Source organism: Sus scrofa, chromosome 15 (genome assembly GCF_000003025.6).
Source record: "Sus scrofa isolate TJ Tabasco breed Duroc chromosome 15, Sscrofa11.1, whole genome shotgun sequence".
NCBI lineage: Eukaryota > Metazoa > Chordata > Mammalia > Artiodactyla > Suidae > Sus > Sus scrofa.
The window spans coordinates 32112299-32131161 of record NC_010457.5 but is presented as its reverse complement, the minus strand read 5'-3'; the positions used below and the strand labels follow the sequence as shown (position 1 = coordinate 32131161).

Below are 18863 nucleotides of genomic sequence, written 5' to 3'. Positions count from 1 at the left end.
ATAATCCTTGTCTGCACAAAATAAACAAAAGGAGGGAAACTCTTCTATGACTTACAGGTATCCAAATCCTTCTAGCATCAGAAACTACTTTACTAATCCAAACAGAAGAAATTGATGGCTAGAACCTCACAGAGACCATGTTGTTTAAAAAATGACAATTAGGAGTTCCCATCGTGGCGCAGTGGTTAACGAATCGGACTAGGAACCATGAGGTTGCGGGTTCGATCCCTGCCTTGCTCAGTGGGTTGACGATCCGGCGCTGCCGTGAGCTGTGGTGTAGGTTGCAGACGCGGCTCGGATCCTGTGGCTCTGGCGTAGTCTGGCGGCTACAGCTCTGATTGGACCCCTAGCCTAGGAACCTCCATATGCCGCGGGAGCGGCCCAAGAAATGGCAAAAAAAAAGACAATTAAAAATCATTGTTAACAGGAGTTCCCATCTGTGGCTCAGCAGTTAACGAATCTGACTAGCATCCATGAGGACGCAGATCTGATCCCTGGCCTTGCTCAGGTGGTTAAGGATCTGGTGTTCCTGTGAGCTATGGTGTAGGTCTCAGACATGGCTCGGATCCTGCGTTGCTGTGGCTATGTTATAGGCCAGCAGCTGCAGCTCCAATTTGACCCTAGCCTGGGAACCTCCTATGCTACAGTGCAGCCATTAAAAAAAAAAAAAAAGTAACAGTACAAATTCAATTATATCAGTATGTTTAAATAAGGCCTTTTGCTGTATAACAAGGGAACTATATCCAGTCTCTTGGCCAGACCATGATGGAAGATAATATAGGAAAGGTAACGTATATATATATATATATATATGACTGGGTCACTTTGCTATACAGCAGAAATTGGCACAACATTGTAAATCAACTGTGCGCCACGACGGGAACTCCTGTAATAAAAATTTTTTAGGAGTTCCCGTCGTGGCGCAGTGGTTAACGAATCCGACTAGGAACCATGAGGTTGCGGGTTCGGTCCCTGCCCTTGCTCAGTGGGTTAACGATCCGGCGTTGCCGTGAGCTGTGGTGCAGGTCGCACACGCGGCTCGGATCCCGCATTGCTGTGGCTCTGGCGTAGGCCGGTGGCTACAGCTCCGATTAGACCCTAGCCTGGGAACCTCCATATGCCGCGAGAGTGGCCCAAGAAATAGCAAAAAGACAAAAAAAAAAAAAAAAAAAAAATTTTAAATAAAATAAAGATAAGGCTCTTTATTTGTAATATATGTAAGTGAAATATACATTGAGCTATCTTACAAACATTTAAACTAACATATATTCTTATTTCTAGTGTCAAAGATAAAAGCCAACTTGTTCTTAATCCGAAGAGCAAGATTAATGCAGAAAATATATAATTTAGTCAATTTCTTGCCAAGTTTGGGAAGAAAGCACTTCTAACCAACTGGGGTACATTTCCAAATAAAAGTGGGAGTGCCCACCACTTCCATCACGTGAGCGCTCCACTGCGACAGCACTGCAGGCCCTGCAGTGCCAGGTCGAAGAGCTTCCGGTACTCAGCGTCTGTCTTCTGAGCCTCCTGGCGGCCCGAGCCTGTGACCACCTAGAGATGACAGAGCATTGAGAAGTCACCGATGTCCAGGAAACCACCCATCAAACCCACTCAAAGAGCCAAACCGGAATGAACACTCCCCAAAGTAAGAAATGATTGAACACAAGACTGCCAACTGCATCAAAAGATAAGGCACCTGCAGAGCCCTCGCCATGGGCATCCACAGCTCAAGCCCAGAGGAAGGCTGCTGCAGACGGTGCTGGAGGGTCTCCAGACATGGTCCTTCCTGAGAGAAACACTTGCCTAGCTGTTTCCACTTAGCTAATAAAGGAAATGTGCACATGTACACAATGTCACTGCTGTGACTCAGGTTCAATCCCTGGCCCAGGAACTTTTGCATGCCTCGGGCAAGGCCTCCCCCCAAAAAAAGAAAATAAACCTTCGATTTAAGAATGTTTATCTACAGGCCAGGAAGGGTTAGGGTGGAGGGGAAGGCAGATTTCTTTGCATATACTTCCTCTGATACGTCTGGCCTTAGAGCCACAAAAACAAAAAATTATCTTGTGACAAAATTAAATTAGGAAAAAGCGATCCCTAAACTCAAAGCAAAATGCAACAATCAAGTGCAGGGCTGAACTGGCACATGAGCACAGAGAGGAACCATGCAGTGGAAATGCATGACATTAAGATTTTATCACTAAGGCATCCATTTCAGAGAATCATTCTGAAGAAATATATTGCCAGCTATCCAAGTAGATAAAGAGCCAGCTACCATGAAGTTCCCCCTGTAGAAAGCTCATGGTGGAGTTCCCATTGTGGTGCAGCGGAAACGAATCTGACTAGGACCCATGAGGTTGCAGGTTCGATCCTGGCCTCGCTCAGTGGATTAAGGATCTGACATTGCGGGTGAGCTGTTGTGTAGTTGCAAACTCGGCTCAGATCCTGCGTTGCTGGGCTGTGGCGTAACCAGATTTACCTGGATCTAGCTGGAATCTCCATATGCTGCACATGCAGCCCTAAAAGCAAAAAAAAAAAAAAAAAGCAGCCCATGGGGCCAAGAATAACTGCCAGACCTGCTTCTTCCCTCCTGCACCTAATTCCCACTCTTACATTTTAAATTCACCAGGAATGAATCCATGAATGTAAGCATCCAACCCTGGATACCAACAAGGCAGAGCCCCAGGTCTGTGCACCTCCATTCCTCTCTACCTGTGACCTCACTGTGTGGCTCTGAGTGTCCTTATGGTACCCTCTTGGACCTGTGCATAATCAACCTTGTTTTTCAAAGTTCCCCGAAGGTCATCGCTGAGGGCATCTTGCAGTCATAATAAGGTCCACAGGGGCTGGCCCAGCCACAACACTAGCTCTGGCACGGGTGGGGGGCTGCCAGGAGCAGTACAGTTCCAGGCATCACTGGCGTGTATAGGACACACAGGGGACAGGGGTCATGGCAAATGACACTGCATGGAACAAGGAAGATGGTGGGAAAGGCGTGTCAACGAATGCAATATACGGAACTTATCTGGACCCTGAGGCAAAAAAACCTGGAAAAATAAACCACAAATGATAATGAACAAATCGGAGAAATCTGAACAATGACCAGCTATTCAATATGAAGGAATACATACTTGCTGGTTTTTAGGGTGGGATGATATAATGGTTATGTTTTAAAAGGGGCCCTTATCTTATAGAAACATGTAGAAATATGTTTTTTGGCTTTGCTTCAAGCTAATCCAGACAGAGGCACAGGGCGAAGGAATATTTGATTTGAAAAGGGGTAGGTGATGAAGCTAAATGTGGCACCAAGGGCCACGACTGGTCTCTCTCCCTCTGTGGCCCTGAATTTACATAATGGAGAAGTCAGACGAAAACAGAAACCCTTTGCCCAGAACCTGTCAGAAAGTGACAGGGAGTTCCCCTCTGGCTCAGTGGAAATAAATCTGACTATCGTCATGAGACAACAGGTTTAATCCCTGGCCTTGCTCAGCAGGTTAGGGATCTGGAGTTGCCCGTGAGCTGTGATGTAGGTCACACACATGGCTCGGATCCTGTGTTGCTGTGGCTGTGGTGTAGGCCAGCAGCTATAGTTCTGATTTGACCCTTAGCCTCCTAGCCTGGGAACCTCCATATGCCGTGGTGCGGCCCCTAAAAAGACAAAAAGAAAAAGAAAGTGACCAGATCTGGGGCCTCAGGGAGTGTGCACACCTGCACTGACATTCCCGTGAACTATCACACCCAGCTGCTATCCTGCACAGAACAAATCCTTACCCGCTAGTGAGAGAAACTGCTAAGCAAACAACTTGAAAATAAAATTAATAAAATAACTCGATTTACAGTAGCATCTAAAGTAATAAAGTACTGGAGCAGAGAGGTTAAGGATCCAGCATTGTCACTGCAGTGGCTCAAGTTCAATCCCTGGTCTGGGAACTTCACATGCCACAGGTGCAGCAAAAAAAGAAAAGAAACAAAATCATACAACTCAACAATTAAAAAAAAAAAAAAAAAAAAAAACCCAATTTTAAATGAGCAATGACTTCAGAGACATTTCTTAAAGACAATATACAGTTGGCCAATGAGCACATGAAGATACTCACTTTCATTAAAGAAATATAAATTCAAACCACAACCAGATACCACCTCACATTCACTAGGATGCCTAGAATCCAAAAAACAGACTGCAGGGAGTTCCCGTCGTGGCACAGTGGTTAACGAATCCGACTAGGAACCATGAGGTTGCAGGTTCGGTCCCTGGCCTTGCTCAGTGGGTTAATGATCCGGCGTTGCCGTGAGCTGTGGTGTAGGTTGCAGACGCGGCTCGGATCCCACGTTGCTGTGGTTCTGGCGTAGGCCGGTGGCTACAGCTCCGATTGGACCCCTAGTCTGGGAACCTCCATATGCCGAGGGAGTGGCCCAAGAAATAGCAGCAACAACAACAACAACAACAACAAAAAAAAAAGACAAAAAACAAACAAACAAACAAACAAACAAAAAAAAAAAACCAGACTGCAGCAAGTGTTAGCAAGGATGTGGGGAAGTCAGAGCCTCAGAGACTGCCGGGGGAATGTGAAATGGAGCAAGCACTCTGAAAACAGCCTGGCAGTTCCTCAAAATGTTCATCACAGAGTTGCCACATGATCAGCAGTTCTATTCCTAGATATCTACCCAGAGAAATGAAAACTTATGTCCAAACACTTGTGCATAGATGTTAGACCAGCATTATTCATAACCAACTGTCCATCAATCGACAACAGATGAATCAATCAAAAAAATGTAGTATGTCAAGCAGTGGTGTATTATTCAGCCATAAAATTATAAATATTACAAATTTCATAAGCCACCCCTCCTCTGTGGGCCACACTGGCCTCTGGAGAGGGCGAGGTCATATTCCTCACTGGGAGGAGGGCGGCCCACCTGGGATCCACGAGGAGGCAGCATGCTGAGCATCTGAGCTGTCTTCAGTCATTTGGTTACATGATGCTAGTGCTGGGGTGAGGGACAGGGTGCTTGCGGTCCTGCAAAGGGCAGGGCCAGCAGATTGAGTTGTTCCCCAAATGTAAAGGTCCTCCGGACAACCTGGAGGTGCCTCAGTCTCGAAAACCAGACCTCTCTACGTGGCCCTGAGTCCCTCTAGACCACTCACAGCACCTACGCCACTGACCACCGCTCTGACCCTGACCTTGGTGCCTTGTCCACTAAGACAAGAGGATGATGCGCCTCTGCTGCTCCCCTCACTCCGACTTCTGACCTACCCACCCCCCACCTGAGCAGTGCTGGCTGGGAGCAGGTACAGGGAATGTGACCAGTCCAAACAAGGACACAGAACACCCACCGGGGAGTTCCCGTCGTGGCTCAGTGGAAATGAACTGACTAACATCCATGAGGAGGCAGGTTCGATCCTTAGCCTGTTCAGTGGGTTAAGGATTCGGCATTGCCCTGAGCTGTGTGTAGATAGCAGACGCGGCTCAGATCCTGCGTGGCTGTGGCTGTGGCATAGGGCTAGCGGCCATAGCTCTGATTCGACCCTAGCCTGGGAACCTCCATATGCCACACGTGCAGCCTAAAAAGACCAAAAAAAAAAAAACCAGCTGCAGAGCTGGAGGGGATTAACAAGGCCCAAAGCCAGAGAAGCAGCACTTCTCCTACACCCAACTGCAGGCCTCCTCTGGGCCCCAACACGTCTCCCGCCGGACTCCTCTCTTCCCCCCACTAGATGTGAAGAACGTCAGAACCCCACTTCTGTCCCGCACTCCCCCCCTCTCTAGCAGGTTGGAACATGGACTGGACTAGAATGCACTTAGTTTTGGTCTCTCAGTCTTTCTTTTAATCTGTTAAAAGAAGTACTTTTTTACAGCTGAACAAACTCCATTATATTTGCCTCGTCATTAGATGAGCGCTTTTCAGTATTGATGCTAAATCATGTTTCTCAAAGCCATTAGAGACAGGATGGGTGCAAGAGTACATGGCGCCCAGGCCCCATGTCCTGGTGAGCGCTGCAGGCAGGGGCCACTCACCTCGCTGTTGCTATATCGTGCCAGCTCCGAGATGAAGCGCATGTGGTCCTCTCGGATCTGGACCATCTGCTCGCAGATGTTGTACTGTGGGCTGCTGCTAGAGGATGTGCACGTCCACCTGGGGGGTGAAGGGGAAACGTGCTTACCTGAGGGGTGCCTGGCTGAGGACACACTGCACAGCAGGCCCACCTGCTGCCAGGGGAACCTGCATGTAGCAAGGAGTGGGGGCGACACCAACAGAACACAGAATCTCTGCAAGGGATGGGGAGGGATTGGCCTCTCTCCCCGGATCAGGGCTGTTGCTCTATCTTCTCGTGTCTGCATTCTGGAAAAGCAACTGGAACGTCTCCTTAAGCAGCAAACCACTTTCCACAAAGCCGACAGGGGCTGCTAAAGTCAGGACACTGCGCTACGCTTGACACAATACTGCAGAGCTGGCAGGAACTAATATTTATTATACTCACGTGTGAAAACATAAGCCATAGTCCAAACAAGTCAGCCAAAACTCGGGACAAATGATCCTAATGAGAAGGAAAATGATATTAATTAGTGTTGCTGTACACCTAGAACCACCAACAGCAGCAGATAGTCATTACTGGGAAAAGTGCATCAAGATTAATCTAGGGGTTCCTCAGCTGCCAAAACAATTGATATACAATGAATGTGGGTTTATCTAGCGTGGGTTAAGATCCAGCATTGCCATGATGTGTGTAGTGCCACTCGCTATCCGAGTTGCTGACGGCGTAGCAGGGTATAGCTGATTAGACCCTGGGAACTCCATATGCCGCAGTGCGGCCCTAAAGAAAAAAAGAAAAAGAAAGAATATAGGGAGTCCCCATTGTGGCTCGGCTGGTTTAAGAACCTGACTAGTATCCATGAAGGTGCAGGTTCATCCCTGGCTTTGCCCCAGTGGGTTAAAGGATCTGGCATTGCTGTGCAATGCAGTGTAGGTTACAGATGCAGCTTAGATCCCATGTTACTGTGGCTGTAGTGTAGGCTGACAGCTGTAGCTCCAATTCAACCCCTAGCCTGGGAACTTCACATGCCACAGGTGTGGCCCAAAAGAAAGAAATAAGAATTAAATCTGCTGGAGATCCTGGACAGAAAGCAGCTCCCTTGCACTCAGCACTATCTCACACCATGTTTTTAATAAGTTGGTCCCCTTGGCTTGAAGAAAAGGGTGCATGTAACCATTTTCAAAATGATCAGTACACTGTCTCAAGCAGCATCACTTTTTTTTATGGCCACAACCATGACATATAGAAGTTCCTGGGCCAGGGATTGAATCCAAGCCACAGCTGTGACCAATTCCAAATCCTTCAACCCTAGGATCAAACTCGCCCCTCCATAGTGACCCAGCTGCTACAGTTGGATTATTTATTTTTTCTTTTTACAGCCGCACCGTGGCATATGGAAGTTCCCAGCTAGGGGTTGAATTGGAGCTACAGCTGCTGGCCTACACCACAGCCACGGCAACACAGATCCAAGCCAGGTCTGCAACCTACACCACAGCTCACGGCAATGCCAGATCCTTAACCCAGTGAGTAAGGCCAAGGATTGAACCTGCATCCTCATGGATACGAGTCAGGTTCGAACCCACTGAGCCACATCAGGAACTTCAGCAGTTGGATTCTTAACCCACTGCCACCACAGCAGGAACTCCAAGCAGCCTCACTTTCTAACTTTCTGAATCCACTACAGGATGATGTTGATGAGGCCTTAGCCAAGGCAGCTCCCCGAGTCTGCAGTAAGCACACACGTCCCAGGCCCTTCAACAGGGTCACCCTCAACACACCCACGTCCCCTGCAGACCACAGACATCATATCAGACATTATATCAGGTGGGGCAGAGGGCCCAGAGTCCGATGCCAACCTCTGCTCACTCTGTGCCTTCCCCCTCTGGGCCAGGCCCAGGCACTGGGCTCTCAGAGCTGATTGCTGCACGCTCAGCCACCTCCCTCAGTGGCTGGGAAACACAGCATTTGACTGGTAATAATGACCATCAACTTGCAATAGATCATATGAAAAACAAAGCAAGCATGCAAGTCTCCTTGTTTCTTAATTCTCCTGCTGATTTTACCACCACTACATCAGGGTTTGTGAGGGTAGGAGCTATTAGGAATTGCATGTTGTTAACTTGAACGGAGGCATGGCAGGACCATTTACACCATGAAAATCAGCTCACACTCCCAATCAGAGCTCAAGCTGATGCTTAAGCGGACAGAGTGAGTGTAATTCGGAGTATGTAATCCAGAGAACGTAATTTAGTGAATATAATTCAGAGGAAGGCAGTCATATATCAGATTTAATGGCAGATGTGTCAGAAAGCTGGCACAGAGGTCGGCAAACTACATTACAGCTCAGACCTGAAGTGATCAGTTTTTGTACGGCCCTAGAGCCATACAAAATGGTTTTTACAGTTTTAGAAAGTCATTTACCGGAGTTCTCTTCCTGGCTCAGTGGAATCAAATCTGACTAGCATCCATGAGGACGCAGGTTCAATCCCTGGCCTTGCTCAGCGGGTTAAGGATCCAGCCTTGCCATGAGCTCTGGTGTAGGTTGCAGACACAGCTTGGATCTGGTTTTGCTATGACTGTGGTGTAGGCCAGTGGTACAGCTCTGATTCAACCCCTAGCTGGGAACCTCCACAGGCCACAGATGTGGCCCTTAAAAAAAAAAAAAAAAAAAAAAAGCAATTTACAAATAACAACAAGAGAGAATATGTGACTATGTGACCAGAAAGGCCAACATGTTTACAATTTGGCCTTCACAGTAAAAGACTGCTAACTTTTGAGTAAGAGATTGAGATGCAAGTGTATTTTCAAAATCGTGGCTGAATGGTGATCACACATTTGCCAGGTCAACAAAAGCATCCTATGAGACTCAACTGGCTATGTGGAAGCCACAATAAAGAATATTGTATATTATTATCATTTGTAACCGTGAGATGCAGATCCTTTCTGGCAGGGGTTGGCCAACTTCTCAGTACAGGTCCAAAAAGTCAGTACTTTAGGACCTGGTGCTATACTGTCTGTCACATCAGTCATAGAGCCATCGTCTTTTAAAAAACAAACAAACAAACAAACTTTAAAATGTGAATACTGGAGTTCTCGTCGTGGCTCAGCAGTAACAAATCCAACTAATATCCATGAGGATGCAAGTTTGATCCCTGGCCTTCATCAGTGGATTAAGGATCCAGAGTTGCCGTCAGCTATGGTGTAGGTTGCGCACACAGCTCAGATCTGATGTTGCTGTGGCTGTGGTGTAGGCCAGCAGCTGTAGCTCCAATTTGACCCTAGTCTAGGAACTTCCATATGCTATGGGTGTGGCCCTAAAAAAAAAAAAGCAAAGACCATTCTCAATAATATCAACAACAGAGATCTTACAAAATAGGATCACTCTGGATTTGGCCCTCAGCTGATAGTTCTGTAACCTCTCTAAGTTACATATAAATATTTCTCCCCACCACCACTAGGCTGGTTGTTCAGCATTTACCAGCACACCACTAGTCACAGAATCTGTTTATACTTCCCTATTTGTGACCATCACCGTCTAGTAGAGCTCTCTGGGGTGATGAAAAAGTTCTATATCTGTGCTGAACAACACAGTAGTCCCTAACTATTAAATATTTGAAATGTGGTTATCCTACTAAGGACATAAATTGCATTTATAAATGAATTTTTTTTTTTTTTTTTTTTTTGTCTTTTTAGGGCCTCACCCACAGCATGTGGATGTTCCCAGACTAGGGGTCAAATCGGAGCTGTAGCTGCCAGCCTACGCCACAGCCATAGCAATGCCAGATCTGAGCCGCGTCTGCGACCTACACCACAGCTCAAGGCAATGCCGGATCCTTAACCCACTGAGCGAGGCCAGGGATTGAACCTGCGTCCTCACGGATACTAGTCAGATTCATTTCCACTGAGCCATGACAGGAACCCCTCTAAGTGAATTTAAATGTAAATAGCCACATGTGGAAAAGGCCACCATATCAGGCATTCAGTTCAACATGGTTGAAAATGTGAAAGGTGGCATCTCTGGATAGATAAGTGCAGTGCCATAAATGACAGTAAGAACACCGGAGGATGGTCTGTAGGGGTACCTCTCTCTCCACCTACCGAGATTTATTTTCCTCATAGTGAGCGCTGGTCTTGATGTATCTTGCCAGTTCTATTTGCATGTCCCCAAACAGCGGAACCACCTGGAGCTGCTGTACTCGAAGAACAGAAGAAAAATCCCCATGGTCATTACATATGTTTAGTCACCAAATAAAACCACAAGAAGCATGAGTAAAGCTGATAATGACTGTGGGTTGAGCGCTATCTCTGCAAATCACTGCAAAAGAGTGAAAAACAACTTCTACATTCACTTTAACAAGAACAAAATAGAAGAACCGATGTTCATAAAACCAATTCAAATATTAAAATTAACCTACCTTGTCGCTAGATCCATGGTCATTTAGAAAAAAAATCAACTGTATTTCTATATATTAGGAACAAATAGAAAATGAAAATCTAAAGAGATAAAACTGCAGTAGCATCAAAAAATAAAATGTATGATGAAATCTAATAAAATATGTAGAATTCTAATCAAAAATGCTACCAAAAATTTTTTAAATTTTCATGAATGGGGAAATATACCAGGTTCATGTATTGGAAGACATGCTATTTTATTTATTATTATTATTTTTTAAATGGCTGCACCCACAGCATACGAAAGTTCCCAGGACAGGTATTGAATCTGAGCACAACTGCAACCTAAGCTGCAGTTGCAATAACACTGGATTTTTTAACTCACTATGCCAAGCTGGGGATCAAACACTTAACTCCCCAGTGATCTGAGCCACTGCATCTGGGTTCTTAACCCATTGCCCCATAGTAGGAACTCCAAGACATGCTCTTTTAAAATATCCATTCTTGGAGTTCCCGTTGTGGCTCAGTGGTAACGAGCCTGACTAGTACCCATGAGGACACGGGTTCCATCCCTGGCCTCACTCAGCGGGTTAAGGATCCGGCATTGCTGTGAGCTGTGGTGTTGGTCACAGACGCATCTTGGATCTGGCTTTGCTGTGGATGTGGCACAGGCCAGCAGCTGCAGCTCTGATTCGACCCTCAGCCTGGGAACTTCCATATGCCATGGGTGTGGCCCTAAAAAGGCAAAAAAATAAAATAAATAAAATATCCATTCTCCCTAAATTGATCTATAGATTCATGGAATCCCAAATAATATCCCAAGAGGAAAAGTGGTTCAGGGTGTGGGTGTATGTCTGCATGTGTGTGTGTGTGTAGGTGTGGGAATCAGCAAGCCAACTCTAAAACCTATTTCAATGGATAGAAATACTCAAGACAGTCATGAAAAGCATAACTGGAAGGCTTCCTGATAAGGTGATCTACTGGAAAGTTACAGCACCTAAGCTACCAGAGAGATCTGAGAACTTAAAGCAGAATCACAGACATGCAGAAACGTGCTTATGACTCAGATGACTCCGCAGAGCAATGGGGGGGAAACAATCTTTGTAATAAATGGACAGAGTCAACTGGCTATCCATAATGGGGAAAAAAAAAAATCCAAGAATGTCAACCTCCAATCTCACAGCATACACATGGCCAGTTCCAGGAGGATTACAGACCTAAAGGAAAGGCAACTGTGATGCTTCTAGAAGGTAACATAAAAGAAATTCTCAAGAGCCTGCTTTATCAAAGATTTCTTAAATTGGACATTAAAGATTGACATATTAAAATTAAGAACTTCATTCAGTTCACCAAATGACTCTGTAAGAAAGTGTTCAAGAAAGAGCCACACAGAGGAAATGCATGTATTCAGAGCTCATGTATCCAACAAAGGACACATACCTGGATACACAAAGAGCTACACATCAACAGGGGAGGGAAAAGAAGGAGAGATTTAAAGGGCACGTCACAGAGAGAACACAAAGAAGACTAAAAATACTGTGAAAAGGCATCAGGGACTTCCTGTCACGGCTCAATGGAAACAAATATGGTTAGCATCCATAAGGACGCAGGTTCGATCCCTGTCCTCACTCAGTGGGTTGAGGATCCGGCATTACTGTGAGCCGTGGTGTAGGATGCAGACACAGCTCAGACCCCATGTTGCTGTAGCTGTGACGAAGGCAGGCAGCTACAGCTCCAATTGAACCCTTAGCCTGAGAACCTCCATATGCCGTGGGTGCAGCCCTAAAAAGACAAAAAAAAAAAAAAAAAAAAAAAAAAAAAAAAAAAAAGCCATCAGGAAAAACATTAACTAAACCACAAGGAAACACTAGCCAATAAAATCACAATGACAGTAGTACACACCCTTCAGGATCACCTCACGCAAAAATAAAGCCAAGCATTGGTGATGATGTGGAGCTCCGAGAATACTCATTCACTGCAGGTAGGGGCGCAGTTCAGCACAGCCACGTGGGAGAGTTGTGAGCCTGTACCTCCTACCCTGAAAATGTGTATCCCCATGGCCCCCAATCCACCACTGGGTATTCATCCAATAGAAGTGTGCACAAGTCAGAACAGCACTGTTCGGACAAGAAACAATCTCACGTTGATCATGACAAAATGGATAAATAAACTGCAGTATAACCGCAAAATACAGTGCTACACCAATAAAAATAAAACGACTATGGCTGCAGGCTCCCACAGGGATGATCTGACAAAGTGAGTGAGGGCATCCAGACACAGAAGAATAAACATAGCAGGATTCCATTAGACAAGGTTCAAACCCAGGCAAAACCGGAGCAAGGTAGGAACCTGTCCGCCCCACCCCCACCTGCCACCACTGCATTTCCCAGGAAGGAATGGTCACAGAAGTTGACCTCCCAAAGCTCACACTGCACAGACTTCAATAAAAAGGTGTACCCCCCCCAAAAAAAGGTGTACCCCAAAACTGTAACCTCACCTTGAAGTACTTGTCGATTTTGGATAAGTTTATTCTTTTCTTGGCATCTAGTTTATAAATGTTGCTGACACTCCCATCCATCAAGTACAGACCAAATCCCATGACCTGAAAACCACAAAATGGCACAGAAAGCTCAGACCTGTAAGTTGAATTACCCATGAACACTTCACTTAACAGTACTACTACGGTTCAGAATTTGGACATGACAATTCGTTCTTCTTTCAAAAATCACCTTTTAAAAAATTTGACCTTCAACACTACATTAGTTCCAGATGCACACCATGATGATTTGATATTTCTATGTATTAGGAAATGTTCACCACACGAACAATCTAGTTACCACCTGTCACCATGCAAAGATACTACTACATTAATGACTGTATTCCCTACACTATACACTGCATCCCAGTGACTCATTTATTTTGCAACCACAAGTCTGTAACTCTTGATCTCTCTCACCTATTTCATTCAACTCCCTCCCACCCAGAGCCCTTCCAGGGAACCTCCTATTCTCCATATCTATGAGTATGTTTCTGATTTATGTTTGTTCATTTGTTTTTGTTTTTTGTTTTTAGATTTCACATATAAGTGAAATCACATGTTATTTTTCTTTCTCTGACTTATCTCACTTAGGATAATACCCTCTAGGGCCATCCATGTTGTCACAGATGGCAAGATTTCATTCTTTTTTATGGCTGAATAACCTTCCATTATTTATATAAAATCTTCTCATGCCTCCATCAATGTACACTTGGGCTGCTTCCATGTCTTGGCTATTGTTAACAATGCTGCCACAATGAACACTGGTATGCACATATCTTTTGGAATTAGTGTTTTTGTTTTCTTCACATAAATATCCAGAAGTGGAACTGCTGGATCCTATGGGATTTTGACTTTTCATTTTTGAAGAACCAACCTACTGTTTTCTGTAGTGACTGTACCTTCACTGTGCAAAAGCTTTTTAGTTTGATGTAGTCCCATTGGTTTATTTTTGCTTTTGTTTCCATTTTTTGAGGAGGCATATCCAAAAAATATTGCTAAAACTAATCTCAAAGAGTGTTCTGCCTGGAGTTCCCATCGTGGCTCAGTGGTTAACGAATCCGACTAAGAACCATGAGGTTGCAGGTTTGATCCCTGGCCTTGCTCAGTGGGTTAAGGATCCAGCGTTGCCGTGAGCTGTGGTGTAGGTCTCAAATGCGACTTGAATCACGTGTTGCTGTGGCTCTGGCATAGGCCTGCGGCTACAGCTCCGATTTGACCCCTAGCCTGGGAACTTCCATATACCATGGGTGCAGCCTAGAAAAGGCAAAAAGAGTGTTCTGCCTATGTTTTCTTCCAGGAATTTTATGACTTCAGGCTAAGTCTTTAATCCATTTTGAGTTTACTTTTATATATGGTGTGATAGCATGGTATTTTCTTCCTTGTGATGCAACAGAATTACTGGGCTACTACTGGAGTGCTTGATCCCTTTGCAAATAGCTGTCCAATTTTCCAAGCACCATTTAATGAAGAGGTTTTTTTCCCCATTTTACATTCTTGCCTTCTTTGTCACACAATAACAGACTATAAAGTGTGGGTTTATTTCTGGGCATCTCTATTCTGTTCCACTAATCTATGTGTCTGTTTTGTTCCCCAGTACCATCCTGTTTTGATTACTGTAGCTTTGTAGTATAGTTTGAAATCACAAAGCATGATACCTCCAGCTTTGCTCTTCTTCCTCAAGATTGTTTTGGCTGTTTGGGGTTGTTTGTGTTTCCATACAAATGTTAGAATTATTTGTTCTAGCTCTGTGAAAAATACCATTGGTATTTTGATAAGGGTAGCCCTGAAACTATGGATTGCCTTGGGTAGTATGGCCATTTTAACAATATTAATTCTTCCAACCCCATAAGTACAACAAGTCTTTCCATTTGTTTGTATTGTCTTCAATTTCTTTCAGTGTCTTATAGGTCTTTTATTTCCTTGGTTAGGTTCATTCCTAGGTATTTTATTCTTGTGATGCAACAATAAATGGGATTTTTTTTTTTTCTCTTTACGGCCACACCTGCAGCATATGGAAGTTCCTAGGCTAGGGGTCAAATCAGAGTTGCAGCTGCTGGCCTATGCCACAGCAAAGCTAGATCTGAGCCGCACTTGCAACCTATGCTACAGATCACAGCAATGCCAAATAGTAACCCACTGAGTGAGGCCAAATAGTAACCTGCATCCCCATGGATACTACGTCACATTCTTAACCCACTGAGCCACAACTGGAACTCCCTAAATGGGTTTTTAAATTTTTTTCTTTCTGATAGTTTGTTGCTAGTATATAGAACCACAATAGATTTCTGTATATTAACTTTTTATATACTGCAACTTTACTGAGTTCATGTATTAGTTCTAATACCTTTTTGCTGGTGTCTTTAGGACTCGTTATGTATAGTATCATGTCATCTGCAAACAGTGACAGTTTTACCATTTTCCTTTCTTATTTGGATTCCTTTAATTTCTTTTCCTTGTCTGACTGATGTGGCTAGGACCACATCAATACTATTCATAGTATTTTATTCAATACTACATTGAACAAAAGTGGTAAACTGAGAATGGACATCCTTGCCTTGTTCTTAATCTTAGAGGATATGCTTTCATTGTTGAGTATGATGTTAGCTGTGAGCTTGTATATGGCTCTTATCATCTTGAGGTATGTTCCCTCTATATCCACTTTGGGGTTTTTTTATCATAAATAGATGTTGAATTTTGTCAAAAGCTTTTGCTGCATCTATTGAAGTGACTGTGTGATTTTTACTCTTCAACTTGTAAACACAGTGTATCACATTGATTGATCTGTGGTTACCAAACCATCCTTGCATCCCTGGGATAAATCTTAATCATGTTGTATGATCCTTTTAATGTACTGTTAAATTTGGTTTGCTAATATTTTCCTGAGGGTTTTTGCATCTATGTTCATCAGTGATATTGGCCTATAACTTTTATTTTTATTATTATTATTATTATTATTATTATTATTATTATTATTGCCTTTCTGCCTTTCCTAGGGCCACTCCCACGGCATATGGAGGTTCCCAGGCTAGGGGTTGAATTGGAGCTGTAGCCACCAGACCTACACCAGAGCCACAGCAACGTGGGATCTGAGCCACATCTGCGACCTAAACCTCAGCTCATGGCAATGCCAGATCCTTAACCCACTGAGCAAGGCCAGGGATCGAACCTGCAACCTCATGGTCCCTAGTCGGATTCGTTAACCACTGAGCCACAATGGGAACTCCTGGCCTATAACTTTTGTATGTGCAATATCTTTGTTTTTGATATCAGGGTGATGCTGTCCTTGTAGGAGGAATTTTTGTAACATCTTGAAGACAGGTATTAACTCTTTTTAAGTGTTAGGTAGAATGCGCCTGTGAAGTTGTCTGGCCCTGGACTATTGTTTGTTGGGGGTTTACCGACTACAGATTCAATTTTATTAGTAATAATCAGTCTATTTTCACAAATACTTTCTCTTTCTTCCTCATTCATCTTGGGAGACTGTACATTTCCAGCAATTTATCTGTTTCTTAAAGGCTGTCCATTGCACTGGCATATAATTATTCATAGTAGTCTCTTATGGTCCTTTGTATTTGTGGTGTTGGTTGTAACTTCTTTTTCATTTCTGATTTTATTGATTTGGATCCTCTATTTTTCTTGATAAACTAAAGGTTTATCAATTCATTTATCTTTTTGAAGAACCAGCTCTTAGTTTTTTTGATCTTTTCCAGTATTTTTTAGTCACTATTTCATTTATTTTCACTCCAATCTTTATTATTTCCTTCTACTAACTTTGGGTTTTTCTAGTTCCTTTAGGTTTAAGTTTAGATTAGTTATTTGAGATTTTTCTTGTTTCCTAAGGTAGGTTTGTATTGCTATAAAATTCCCTCTTAGAACTGCCTTTGCTGTGTCCAATAGATTTTGGATCATTGTGTTCCCATTTTTCATTTGTCTCCAGGTATCTTTTTAATTTCTTCTTTAATCAGTGATTCATTTGTTCTTTAGTAGCATATTGTTTGGCTTCTACATGGTTGTGGTTTTCTGTAGGTTTTTTTTTTTTTTTTTTTTCCTTGTACTTGATTTCTAGTCTCAGTGTTGCGGTCTGAAAAGAGGCTTGAAATGACCTCAATCTTCTTAAATTTACTGAGATTTGTTTTGTGGCCTAGCATGTGATCTACACTGGAGAATATTCCATGCACTTGAAAAGAATGCACATTCTGTTGCTTTTGAATGGAATGTTTGCTCTATATGTAGCTATTAAGTCCATCAATCTAATGTATTATTTAAAATCAGTGCTGCCTGATTGATTTTCTGTCTGGATGATCTGATTTTGATGTAAGTTAAAGTCCCCCACTATTACTGTGTTACCATCAATTTCTGCCTTAATGTTTGTTAACATTTTTTACTATTTACATTTGCTTCTGTATTTAGGTGTTCCTATGTTGGGTGCATATATATTTACAACTGGATAGATCTCTTTACCACTGTGTTATGTCCTTCTTTGACTCTTATTACAGTCTTTGTTTGGTCTATTTTGTCTGATATAAGAATTGCCACCTTGGCTTTCTTTCCATTTCCATTTACATGACATATCATTTGTCATTACCTCCCTGTCAGTCTTTGAGTCTTTAGATCCAAAGTGAGTCTCTTGAAGGCAGCATACACATGGGTCTGGCATTTTTAATCCATTCAGCCACTGTATGTCTTTTGTTTGGAGCATTTAGCCCATTCACATTTAAGTTAATTATTGATAGGTACATATTTACTATCATTCTGTTCATTGTTTTCTGGGATTTTTAATAGTTCCTTTTTGTTCTTTTCTTCTTCTTTTGCTCTCTTCCCTTGTGATCTGATGACTATCTTTAGCGTTATATTTTGATTCCTTTCATTTTTGCGTATCTATTACAAAAAAAATTGGGGGTGCACCTGTGGCACGCAGAAATTCTCAGACCAGGGATTGAACCTGAGCCACAGCAGTGAACCTGGACCACTGCAATAACAAGGTCAGATACTTAACCCACTACACCACAAGGGAACTCCCTTTTATAAATTTTTGATTGTGGTTATCATCAGGTTATACAGCAACCTATATACATACGTTATTATTTTGTTGTGATCTCTTAAGTTCAGATGCATTCTAATAGCCTTGCATTTTTATTCCCCTACCAACACTTAATGTTTTTGACATCATAACTTCCATCTTTTTGTTTTGTGTATCCCTCAACTACCTATTGTGAATACAGATGATTTTGCTACTTTTGTCTTTTAACCTTCCTACTAGCTTTGTATGTAGTCAATCTACTACCCTTACCATGCATTTGCCTTTACCAGTGAGATTTTTCTTTTTATAATTTTAATATTTCCAGTTTTGGTAAAAAGCACTTTTAAGGGTCCCTCAGAAATGAAGAGATAACCCCCCCTTTTTTTTTTTTTTTTGCTTTATAACAGCCATATGGAAGTTCCCAGGCTAGGGGCTGAATTGGAGCTACAGCTGCCTGCCTACATCACAGCCACATCAACACCAGATCCAAGCCGCATCTGCGACCTACACCGCAGTTCACGGCAATGCTGGATCCTTTAACCCACTGAGCGAGATCAGGGGTAAAACCCACGTCCTCATGGATACTAGTCAGGTTAGTTACCACTGAGCCACAACAGGAACTCCCAATAGCTATCCCCTTACATAAAGCTATTTTATGTCATTTCTTGTGTCCTCTTCCAGGTACACATACCAGCTCCACCTCCTATCAAGCACAATGCAATACTAAATGTGGATTTCCATAAACACTCATGGCCAGGGGAGTCTTGCACCAGTAGGTGCAAATAGTATGTTTCCACCGTTACAAAGCACTCCACTAGACAATGCCCTCTTGCTCAGATCCCTCCATCCTGCTCTCCTGCAGGGAAGAAGTCTTAGAGCTAGGC

At 43.4% G+C, this 18863-nt stretch overlaps 1 protein-coding gene across 1 annotated transcript in view; it reads right to left on the bottom strand.

The window, feature by feature from the left end:
* Positions 1-18863, bottom strand: part of CYFIP1 (cytoplasmic FMR1 interacting protein 1) — a 110665-nt gene that overhangs the window by 43934 nt on the left and 47868 nt on the right. Inside the window, 5 exon segments of the mRNA XM_021075607.1 lie at positions 1430-1464; positions 1467-1551; positions 6012-6129; positions 10127-10218; positions 12918-13022. Coding sequence (XP_020931266.1) covers positions 1430-1464; positions 1467-1551; positions 6012-6129; positions 10127-10218; positions 12918-13022 — 435 coding nt within the window.